Source organism: Sciurus carolinensis, chromosome 12 (genome assembly GCF_902686445.1).
Source record: "Sciurus carolinensis chromosome 12, mSciCar1.2, whole genome shotgun sequence".
NCBI lineage: Eukaryota > Metazoa > Chordata > Mammalia > Rodentia > Sciuridae > Sciurus > Sciurus carolinensis.
Window position 1 is genome coordinate 74,537,825 of NC_062224.1, and position 12,191 is coordinate 74,550,015.

Below are 12,191 nucleotides of genomic sequence, written 5' to 3' on the forward strand. Positions count from 1 at the left end.
TAAGAGGGCAGCCTCCTGTAGCCTCTGGTGACCTTTCCTTCAGTAAAGATCAAGATGGTGTGAACCTCCCATACTACCAAAATTAATAATGATTCTTTTTTCCATTTTTCCTACATACACACTATATTATTTCCAATGGCACTGGCAGTATGATTGCTCCCACCAGTGAACACTGGGAATGATTTTTCAATATATCATAGTACTGGAAATTACCATATTCTACAGAGTAGTTTCCTAAACACCACCTGGTATGCTTGGCTGTGAGCTGCTTTGTGGCACAGCAGCCAGGGTTATAGATTTGCTCCCATATGGACAGCCTGGCAGTGCAAGGAAAAGCTGCTCTGCTGATACACCGCACGCCTCTGGCCAAAGTTGGTCAGAACACAGGCTTGTTCCATGGGCACAACAGGAGCCAGATGAGAAGCGGGGAGAGTGCAAACTGCTACCAACCTACTCGCTCCGCTTCTGGAAAGATAAATCTAAGCCTCTCGGCCTACTTTAAAGGCTCAGGGCACCAGCTTTCAATACAAATAAAAGTACATTTCAAATCTGTGATGGCTTTTATTACTACTGAAAAGACAATATTTCACATCATCAGTCTGGGATGTTGACCACTGATGTGTCAAAAACACATAAGCAAGGAACCAGGATTAAAAACATCTGGAGGGGTTGGGGCTGTAGCTCAGTGGCAGAGTGCTTGCCTAGCACATGTGAGGCACTGGGTTCGATCCTCAGCAGCACCACAAAATATTAAAAAATAAAGTAAACGTTTAAATATATATATGCATGTGTGTATGTGTACATATATCTGGAAATGCTTCTGAAATTATCTTGGATAATTTTAATTTAAACTTAATTTAGCTACAGAAGTTACCTTGATTCTGGGCTTTGAATTGATCCAAAAGATGAGAATTGCTACAATTATCACAGCCACTACTATTAGTATCTCTTTTCCCTGTTTGAAAAGTTGATCTGCTTGGAGTCACCTCTTCTTCCCCAAAAATGTGAGATGTAGAGAAATCTCTCCTAATTGGAGTTTTTTGAGAATTAGAAGAAAGTCGATTTGGGGTCTTCTCCTGTTGCCACGAGAACACAGACGATGATGCTTGATGTCGAGCAATGTCTCGGTGATTCATGGTGGTTTGAGGAACAACCTGGTTAGCTTTCTGTAAAAATAGAAACTCTTTAGAAACCTTTAGAAATCTCAATATTCCAGACTATTCCTTTCAGGTAGAACATAAAGCTAAAATTATAAGCAGTTGACACTTGCATTGCATACAAAGAAAGGACGTTCATTAAGTCAAGGGAACCATTAAGTCCCAATATGCAGTGATGAAATTTTCTAAAGGTCAGCCTTCTCATCATCAAAGGAGCAAGCCATATCATCTGAGGCCTGATCTATTTCAAAAGGGCTTTTTTTTCTACATCCCTCAAATACTCCATTCAAAAATGTGAGTATTTGCTGGCATTTTAAATACCAAAATTGACTTTCCCTTACTTATCTTTAGTTAAATATTAGCCTGCAGAGCTCTTTCAAAACTCACTTTCCACCATATCACTCCTTCCAAAAATGCTAGTTAGGGTGTTTTATATTATAGAATACACATATTTGTGGATTATCTACTGTTTTGAATTATTCTTTCTGACAAACATGAAGACTTGGCTCTAGATGCTACATTAAACTTTATACCAAGAATTTTTCAGCCATAGAAAGAGGTTATGTGTTGATGGAGACACATTCCCCATAAAGTAACTCTGGGAAACTCAATATCAGGGGCAGAACAGGTACCAATGACTAAACTGGATGACAAAGCAACATGATATTCCTAGGACAAATCAGAAAGTTATTCTTTTTCATTCATCCTGAGAAGCAATGCCTTTGGAGACCTCAAAACAAGGGTTAAGGGCATGAGAAGGAAAACATTTGTTAAATTCTAAGAAATAGGTTCTTTTTGATCTTCAGTAGTTAAAGAGACCCACTTATAATTCAGCCTTAAACTGTTTGCTGAATTATGCCACTCAATAAGTTTCTGTGTTTGTTACCATTAAGTTCCTAACTAGGAAATGTACCATTAAGTGCCAAACTGGAATTTTTTTAAGAAAATTACATCATGTGAACAGAACTGGTGAAAGTAAAATTCAATAGATATCAGGTGTTTTCAAAGTCAGTCCCTGAACTACATGTAGGATTTTAGAAACCTGCATTTTTTGTTGTTGTGTTTGCTGATATTGAATAAACCTTTTCACCATTTTCTGCTTGTTTATACATATCAAAATGGAGTGCGCAAACCTTCTCAGCAGATGATTTTTTTTTTAATTGAGGAAACTGAGTTGATAACATTCTCCTCTGAAATGAACATGTCAAAATAAGGATCCTGGAGCCTCATGTCCCTAGTAGCAAACACATTTCATCAGAGGACCATAAAGCAAGCAGTCACCTCCAGCTGCCAAAGCCAGCCACTGAGTATCAGGCATAACTCTTGCATCCTGCTCTCTCCAAACAAGTTCCTTATCCCTAGATCTTTTATTCCTTTTCTTTTTTTTTTTTTCCTTTTTTGGTAGTGCTGGGGATTGAACCCAGGGCCTTGAGCATGCGAGGCAAGTACTGTACCAACTGAGCTATATCCACAGCCCCACCCCGAGATCTTAATAAGGAAATAATTATATGGCTATGGTTCCCCTAAAATCCCATGAACATTTACAATTTAAGGGCAAATTAACCCCTCCACTCTATTTTACTCACTCCTACCTAGGTTTAAAACTAAGAATTAACAAGACCAATGAGCCAGGAACTATTTCTCACTATAAAAAAATACATCAGCTCTACATAAAACAGATTCTTCTCTACCTTGTTTTATCCTATGTTCAAGTATTTCTATGAATGCGTATTCTACTGCAGGGCCCATAATTAACTTACTTTAGACTGCAAGGCTTTAACCTCTGCCTCTAGCCTTTTTCGTTCTTCAACTTCTTTATTATATTTTTCTTTTAGATCTTCATACTTGGAACCTAAACACAGACAACAAATACTATTTTGTTGCAGTCACTGACTTCATGAAGGAATTCACAGATCAATAATCATTGTGATAGTCTAAAAATAGAGCATCGTAACGCACCAAGTAGAAAGAACATTTGATTAGAAAAACATCATAATATTGATCAAGTATCAACACACTTGGAGACATAAGAATGTTCTGAAACAATTTATTTAAAAGACTCCACAGAAAGATAAAATGAAAAGGTGAATGCATTACCCTGTGGCTCAACATAATTCCACAGATGTGCCAATGAATATGCAACAGATGGTTGCATTTTTTAAACACCCAAATTAAAAACTGAATTCACTGTTAAATCAGTTTCTTTCACAGAATTAAAATCTCAAATTAGGGCTGAGGATATAGCTCAGTTGATAGAATGCTTGCCTCCCATACACAAGGTCATGGTTCAATCCTCGACACCATAAAAAAAAAACCAAAAAACTCAAATTAAAGATCTATTAATACCAAGGAAAACAATCTTTACCACTGTAATATTGACTTGGTGTTAGTGGAGTTGTAAAAATTTTTTGTGGTGTATTACACAGATTCAGAGAGACATCTGCAGACTGCACAGCTTGTTGGCTTCTTTCAAGTTCAGATTTACACCTGTTAGAAAAGGATGCAAAAGGTGACAAATCAGTTGGAAGAAAGGCTGCAGAATACCAATGTAATACATTACCAGTGGTAAAAGGACTTACAAAGAAACCCATCCTCCAAGAACTATTAACTGTAGAACTTTAATAAAAACTAATTTAATAAGTGCTAAATACAAATGCAATCATTCCTCAAAAGAATGGAGTCCAGTTGCAGAAACATAAATATACACCAATAATTACAATGTTATAAAGACTTTAATGAAAATCTGCAATAACCACTACAGCAGTAAAGAGTTGGAGGGTGAAGGATATGTTACGGCAAATTTTATATTCTAAGCCAAAGAGAGAATAGGGACATGTAAGAACCAGAACTTCAGAAACATGGGAAAAAGTGATGTCACTGAAGCACAGAGTCAAAGCACAAGAATGGATGAGTCAACTTATGATATTTAACCATTCAAAAACCATACTGATGTCCAGATCAGGTATATGACATTTTTAAACACAGATATAAAATTAATAATATACAGAAAAGATATAGCTGGAAAAAGTTACGAAGAAATGAGGAAAGCATTTTATATATATAAAATATTCCTATCCTAAAAGTAAAATCTAATACATCTCAGAACCAAATAATCCAGGTTAAAAAAAGGGTTCAATTCTGATGTTAAAGAATTTTCAATTCTTGCAAGTCTCTAAAGTCTCAAATTTGCTTAATATAAGAAATAAAGTCAACACCCTATTAAAATGGCTAGTGGTATGCTCTCTTTCCTTGGATACATTACTCAAAGCAAGGAGTGAAGAAAGTGGTAACGGAAGTAAGCCAGTGCCCTTAACTACTCCCAGCTCCAAATTCAATTTGGGAAGGAACAGACGTGTGGGCTAAAAATAATAACTTAGCAAACAAAAGCTTACAGTAGGTAAGAAATCTTCTATTAGTGTTTAAAGAGCAACAGCAAACAAATAAAATTAACTTTTTACATTTTATTTAACTTGCCATTGTCAAGATACTATCAGTTTGATAAAAAAAAAATTGGGAGCTGGGGTTGTGGTTCAGTCGTAGAGTGCTCACCTAGCACGTGGAGGCCCTGGGTTCAATCCTCAGCACCACATAAAATTAAAATAAAGGTATTGAGTCCACCTACTACTAAAAAAAAAAAAAATATATATATATATATATATGCATATTACATATAAATTTTTTAAAAAGAAATTAAAAATTGTGACACTGTAGTAAATCTTCAGAACTGAGTATGTAATATGTATTTACAACACATGAGATGTTGAGATTAGGAGCACCCACATTTTAAGTGCTCAAGAGCCACATGTGGCCCGTAGATACCACATTGGACAGAAGAGGTGTATAGGCTACAAAAGGTGTGACAAGCTGACACGAGAAATGAATTTTGAAGAACTTTGCAAAAGTAGTGTTTCTTTTCCCTCTCAAATTCACATCTTACTTCCTTTTCACTATCATTTCATTTATAAACAAAAAATATAGAATTTATCTTAGATATTAATAAAAACACATCCTATTACTTTCCTAAGACTTTTTTTCCTCCTTCCATCCCACTATCACCAACAAAGCACTAAATTAAACTGTTTCTACTAGGTTGAACTTTTGAGATTGCCAGTATCAATACTTTTGACAAATATTCTAATGGTTGAGTCTAACTTGTTGAAGACTTTCCTGAAACCTAATCAGTGGCTACTAACAGAGTAAATAAATTCCTGCCATTTGAAGATTACCAGTGAGAATCTTAAAAACTACATTCAATCATTTCTGTAATCTACAGCTTTTGCACATAAATTTTTATTATAGAAACTTACACTGAAGTTTCTATATTCTAAACTTTTATCGATATCTATAACCATGTTACTAATAAGAATTATTTTATTTTTACACAGGTCTCTCTCTTTTTTTTTTCTTTGCAGTGCTAGGGATTTGAACCCAGGGCTTTGTGCTTCCGAGGCAAGCACTCTACCAACTGAGCTATATCCCCAGCCCTACACAGGGTCTCCATGTTGCCCAGGTTAGCCCTGAACTTGCAAAATCCTCTTGCCTTGGCTTCCAAAGTAGCCTGGCAATATTTTTAAACTAAATATACCAGAGAAGGGTCCTAACCCCAAGAGGATGTGAGGATGACAATGTTAACTTGTGTGTGCGTGTGTGTGCGCGCGCACATGCATACCCGAGATTGAACCCAGGGGTGCTTAACCACTGAACCACATCCCCAGCCCTTTTTATATTTTACTTAGAGATAGGGTCTCACTGAGTTGCTTAGGACCTCGCTAAATTGTTGAGGCTGGCTTTGAACTCGTAATCTCCTGCCTCAGCCTCCCAAGCGGCTGGGATTACAGGCTTGCACCATGGTGCAAGGCAACATTGATTAACATTGGTAATATTTACAGTTGCTAGATGTCTTGCACAAACCTGGGTACTTTATATTAGTACTGCTACCAAATGACATTGCAATCAAATACAGAAATGTATACAAAAGTTATCTTAAGATGTTAAAAATATAAATTTCTATCTAAATTACCAAAACGAATATTTCTAAATCCAGCTCCCAAAATGTGCTTTCCCAAAGTAGCGATTCCAGCATACTGAAGCGAGCTTCCTACTTCCCTAGCTCCTGTCTTCCAAAACTAATTATCTTTCTTTGATTCCTTCAACAAATATTTGAGTGCTGTAGCTCAGTTGGTAGAGTGCTTGCCTTGCAAGCACAAGGCCCTGGGTTTGATCCCCGGTACCCAAAAAAAAAAAAAAAAAATATTTGAGGGTGTACCATTGTCAAGTGCTATAGATACAGTGCTGAACAAGATAGAAAAGGTCACTGTTCTCATAGAACTGAGTAGATGGAAGTTTACCTTTTTTTTTTTTTTGCAGTGCTAGGGATTGAACCCAGGGTCACGTGTTTGCAAGGCAAGCACTCTACCAACTGAGCTATATCGCCAGCCCGAAGTTTACCTTTTTAATATGCAACTTACATCTTTCTACATGGATAGGAAGCAAAATTAGAAAACAAAATTATCACCTTCATAGACAAGAGTGATTTTTAAATGTTTTAACTTTCAAAAATATTGTTGATATGTAGTTAGAATTAAGATTATTGAAGCTATGCCAGAAAAATTAATTTCATGATATCAAGGTATTCATTAATTACAAAGGAAAAAACAGTAGCTCTATAGTGGAGATCCCCAGAACTTTACAGAATGAAAACTTAAGTTACAGATGTCTGATATGATACACCAAGAAAAGCACATTGGTATTTCTGCAGTATTCTTACCAAAAATTCATAATCCCAGCCTGACCCAATGGTTCTTAACCAGAGACAATTTCACCCTCCCAAAGGACATTTAGCAATGCCTGGAGACTTTTGTCACAATTTACAAGTGGGGTAGATGATACTGGCATCTAGTGGTTAGGAGCTACAAATGCTGTTCAGTATCTACAACAAGCAAGTAATCCAGTCTAAACCATCAAGAGTGCTACTATTCAGAAATACTGATCTAATCAGTGAAAACTCATCAGCCAAACCCAATCAAGGCCATACTCCAAAATAATTGACCAGTATTTTTTCAAAATATGAAGGTCACAAAAGATAAGAAACCATCGCAACTTAGAAGAAAACCTCAACTAAATGCAGTATGGAATCCTGGGCACAGAAAACGGACATGACTAGAAACACCAGTGAAATTCTAATGAAGTCTATAGTTAATAGTACAAAATCAATGTTATTCCCCGCTTGGAATGTGTACTTTGGTTATATATAAGGTGTTAACAACAGGAGAAATCTGGGTGAAGGATATGAAAGAACTCTACTAGGCTTGCAAACTTTCTTCAAGTCTCAAGTTATTTCAAAATAAAGTTTGTTTTCCTTTTTTCAATTTCTGGGTAGGTATTTGTGGAGTCAGTGGAATAATGTACTGAAGCCCTTTAAGCTGTTATCACTCCTAAATATTTTGACAAAATTCCATCATTAGAACAAGACTATACCCTTTCTAAACTAGCAATGATTAGACTCCATTGAATTTATTTTTATTAATACCTCTAATTGGGGAATTTTTTTAATGAAAAGTGATAATAAACAACTTTCTTACTGCTTAAACTGGCAAATAGATTTTGTAACACTTAAATGAAAGATGGGGCTCTCAGAGAAGAATCTCAGTAGGAACCTCTTCAGGACTTCCTCCCTTCAGCTTAGAACACATGGTACACTACATAAACCACTCTGTGACTCCTTTACTTGAAGTTCATGAGAAATCTTTTGCTTAGTTTTCCAATATCTTCAATTATTCCTCTGCCTTCAGTCCCATTATCCTGCCCCAAACAAACTTAAATCAGTTTGCCCATTCAGTTTCTCAGCACTTCAGATTCCAGATGCTACAAGAAACACTCACACCTTACCACACGCTCCCCGGTACACACACATATACACCCCCTACACATTAGTCCCATTACAAATTTCTGGTATGCAACTTCAACTGGGCCTTCTTTACTCCTTAGCCCTTTCACAATTCCCTAGCTCTAGTTCTCCCTTTCATTCTCGGTAACAGCTTTTCCAGTCAGAGAAAACATCAGGATAAGCCATCAGGATAAGCCATGCTTTAACTTCATATTTCAGTGACCATTATTAACAATTGAGCTATTATCCATTATTGTATCACCCAGTAACCAATATAGCATCTAGCACACGGACCAGCTTAATAAAAAGAATGAATAAATGAGAAACCATTTGATCAACTCGTATTGAGACATGTCATGACTGAACTGAATCACTGCTTACTCCACCAGAGGAAAAGTATATTGCAATGTGTAAAAAGTGCATCATTACAGAAAATAATAAATGTATCTGATGACACAGAAATAATCCACATAAATCCCATTCAAATAATTACCTTTTAAGTTCCTGTTCCAGTTTTTCTATTTGTTTTTTGCCTGCACTCAGTTGTCCTTCCTGGAAATTCACTTGTGACTCCTTGACTTGAAGTTCATGAGAAATCTTCTGCTTAGTTTTCTCCAAATTTTCACATATTTCCATTAATCTTTGATTCTCCCTTTTCAGGTTTGTGCCCTCGGTTTTTTCATTTTCAACCTAATGGGAATCATTAGAAAGGAAAAAAAGTTTCCTTATTTTGTGAATTTACCAAGTGTACTTGTGGATTTAACAATTTTCTGAGGTAAGGTTATTATAAGCCAGATGCCAAGGTTTCTGAAACAGAAATTTAGGCCACCACACTCTGAAGCCTATAAACAGAAAAGTTCTATAAACTCACATATTATACTATCTTTTGGTCAGGGCTATACCTACTCCTCCCAGAAAGTAGGGCTTTAACACCCTTTTAAGAATTAAAAATATTACAAGTGAATTCTATACCTCTTGCTCCAGCAATTCATTTTCAAGTCTAGCTAAATGCAGTTATTGGAAGGAATCCAAAAATTCTCTCACAAGCAAAAACATTTTAGAAGCAATGATCATACCACTACTTTGTTGGTTAATACAAAAGTAGAAAGAAGTACTATTTAAGTTTTCATTTACTAGCCCTGAAGAGCAGTTAGGGAATACCAAGACAAAAAGCCCATAGTCAGAAAGTTATCTACACTTGCTATAAAAAGGCTGTAATACTAACCCAGATTTGAAGTCAGAAACTTTGGCCTTTGCTGTGAAACGCAACTGCAATTTCCAATTAGGGTTCCCAAACAGAAGTTTAAAAGAAACTCAGTAGCCTTAAATATCAGTAGGTAGGCAAATGGGGACAAAGATGGAGAAAATCTGAAGCAATTAAAAATGTTTGAAGAGAAGAAGGGGACTACCACTGAAGATAGCAAACTGCTTCTCTCTAAATTTAAAGGTGAAATAATTAATCCAAAAAACAAGTGAATAATGTCAAATGTCAGAGATACCTTCTGTTTCTGCTTTTGCAGTGCAGCCTCTAGAGTATCAAGCTGAAACTGTCTTTGCTGCTTTTCTTTCTTCAGTTTGTCCAGCTGTCCTTCGAGCTCTTGAATTTTCTGTAGAGCTCTTGTAGGGAGGCCTTCCTTCCATTCTTCCAAAGCCCAGCTCATTTTGTTCTTCTTTCTTTATTATTCCAACATTTATAAGAACACTGAAAAGAATAACCAGACTGTTGGTCTTACTACAGTAAAATAAAAAGTCAGAGACTAATGGGTCTACCTAATCACCTCAAAGAATCCGAATTCAAAATGTCACCTTTCAAAAGATAATGCAGTGTATTTATCTTCTCCATCCTCTGAAAGATGACTACCAATAATTCTGATTATGAAGTATATCATATACTTCTTGGGTTTCCCCCTTACTTTTGTTTTTCTTCTTTCTCGGTTTTGACTTCTTATATGGCTACCTGCTTTCTACTGCTCAGTTTGTTTTCAATACACAAAACATGAATATTTTTATTTCAAGCTTTGCTCTAAGGATTTCAGGTGAAATATACCCTATCTATAAACAAATAAAGTGAATGACAAAGTTAATTTACAAGTTCTCTTGTTTCCCACTTCACATCAATAATTACCATTCACACTTTGTCCCTCTTCTGGAAAACCTTTCTGAGATAAAAAGGAGCAACTTAGATGATAGAGGGAAATAAACAAGGAAAACTGGTAAGTTAAATGTTTTTCCATTTCAAAGTCTAAGATACAGCTATGTAAATACATCTATATAAACATATTTATAAATATACTTAATATATGATATAAATGATTAACACGGATGTTGACAATTTAAGGCATCAGCTATCAGCCATCTGTATTGAGCCACGAGTTCAAAAGAACAAAAAAGTAAACCTGAAAAATAAAATTTGAGGGGCAGGGTTTGGGTGTGAGAGGGGAGAGGGTAAAAGAAAAACTGGATACGAAGGGTCCAGCAAGGAGGATTTTCAAGACTAACATCTTTTCCAGAAAATGCTCTATCTTTATATATTAAGTATGTAGAGGGCACTTTTCATGCCCTAATCACCCAACCCCTGTAAAGTCCCCAAGGCAATTCTTAAGTGACCCACCCATCCCCAGCATTACAAGCCGGTTTTCAGTTTTCTCTTCATCAAAATTCCCCTTCACTAAAAAACCCGAGTCCCCGCCTGCTGTGCCGCGGCTAGAGGAGAACTCTGCCTCCTCCGCTGGGCCAGGGTCGTCACGGACGGGACAAGTGTCATTCATTTCTGGGTCATCACATAGCACAGCCTGGCACACAGGTCCTTCCATGTAAATGTGGAAGAGAGGGAAAGGAAGAGGAGGAGAAGGAGGAACATGCTCGTAACTAACAATAGGTACAAACTCCGCCGCCCAGACCAAAACAACAAAGGACCACGTTCCTATTTTCAAGTAGGAGCCCAAGTTCCCGGACTTAAAGCTGCTTGAAAATACCGGCTCATTTCCAGTTTTTTAACCTTAAGGAGTGGGAAACCGATTCCCGCACAATGCTAGTCGGTGACGGAGCAGTTTGCACCCTAGTACGGCGGTTTCAGCCCGAGCCGAGGTGCGCCGATCCCACGAACCTCACCCCTCACTCCAGCGCGGTTAGGTGGGAGGGGACCGGCCGCAGCACCACAGGGGCGCGAACGCGAGTCAGAGGAACACCGTGCCCGGCATTCGCGGGCAACAACTAGCGGTCCCCGGGCCTGCCACCAGCGCCAGAACCCAGGCAGTAGCTTACCTTGCTACCTTACTCTGGAGGAAGCGAAAACAATCTCCGGTTCAGGCGCAGCCTCCGCAAGGATGAAACCCAGATCCCAATTCAAACTGCCCGCGGTCTACTCGCCCACTTCCGGTCCCCACCAAACTCCCCTTCAACTCTATTGGTCACTGTAAACAGATGTGCACCAATCAGCTTCCACACATTCGGCCTGCCGCCTCTGATTGGCTCTTTTGGATGAATTTAAAAAACAAGCCCTCGCTGCCGGAAGTGCCTGCGCCAGGGTGCAGAAGCTTTTTTGTTGTTGCCTGGAGACGGAGACCACGTGCTTTTGCTGAGGCTAGACAAAGTTTTGAACCGCTATTTCCGCAAGAACCAGGGAATGAGCCAACTGATTAGAAGGGTGTGGCCTATCGCAGACGGACGGCGGGAGCTTGCTGTCTGGTGAAAATGTATATGCTGTATTAAATGTAGGACGTAAATACCAAGTATTATGCTTGTCTTGCATTCTTCAGCCAGCGGAATTCTTAACAATTTTTAAGAGAAGTATTGTCCTTATTTCATTTAAAAGTTAACTGAGGCACATAGAAGCCAAGTAATTTGAAATTGAATCTACAACTCCCCCTTCTACCTGCTGACCTCTATTGATCATGTTTTGAAGGGGATGATTCTGAACACTTGCTTGCCAGAATCTGAGGAGAAGACGTTCAGTAAGACTCAAATATTCAGAAATATTACATTAAAATTGGATATAATCTCTCCTTTTTATAAAGCTCACTAGTTTTGTATATTTTTATATACTTCTTTGCCTAGTTAACTATAAGTTAACTTCTAAACACAAGAGCAAACTGTGACTTGCTAAATTAATACATGTCTGATTAATACATGTGTTGTCCTCTTCAGTA

General features: G+C 37.6%; 1 protein-coding gene across 1 annotated transcript in view; it reads right to left on the reverse strand.

Moving 5' to 3' along the window:
* Cenpf (centromere protein F) overlaps positions 1 to 11,403 on the reverse strand; it is a 50,234-nt gene extending 38,831 nt beyond the window's left edge. Inside the window, 6 exon segments of the mRNA XM_047521617.1 lie at positions 875 to 1,166; positions 2,918 to 3,009; positions 3,523 to 3,644; positions 8,537 to 8,733; positions 9,543 to 9,745; positions 11,308 to 11,403. Coding sequence (XP_047377573.1) covers positions 875 to 1,166; positions 2,918 to 3,009; positions 3,523 to 3,644; positions 8,537 to 8,733; positions 9,543 to 9,704 — 865 coding nt within the window. The 5' untranslated portion in view covers positions 9,705 to 9,745; positions 11,308 to 11,403.
* Positions 11,404 to 12,191: the final 788 nt, after the last annotated feature.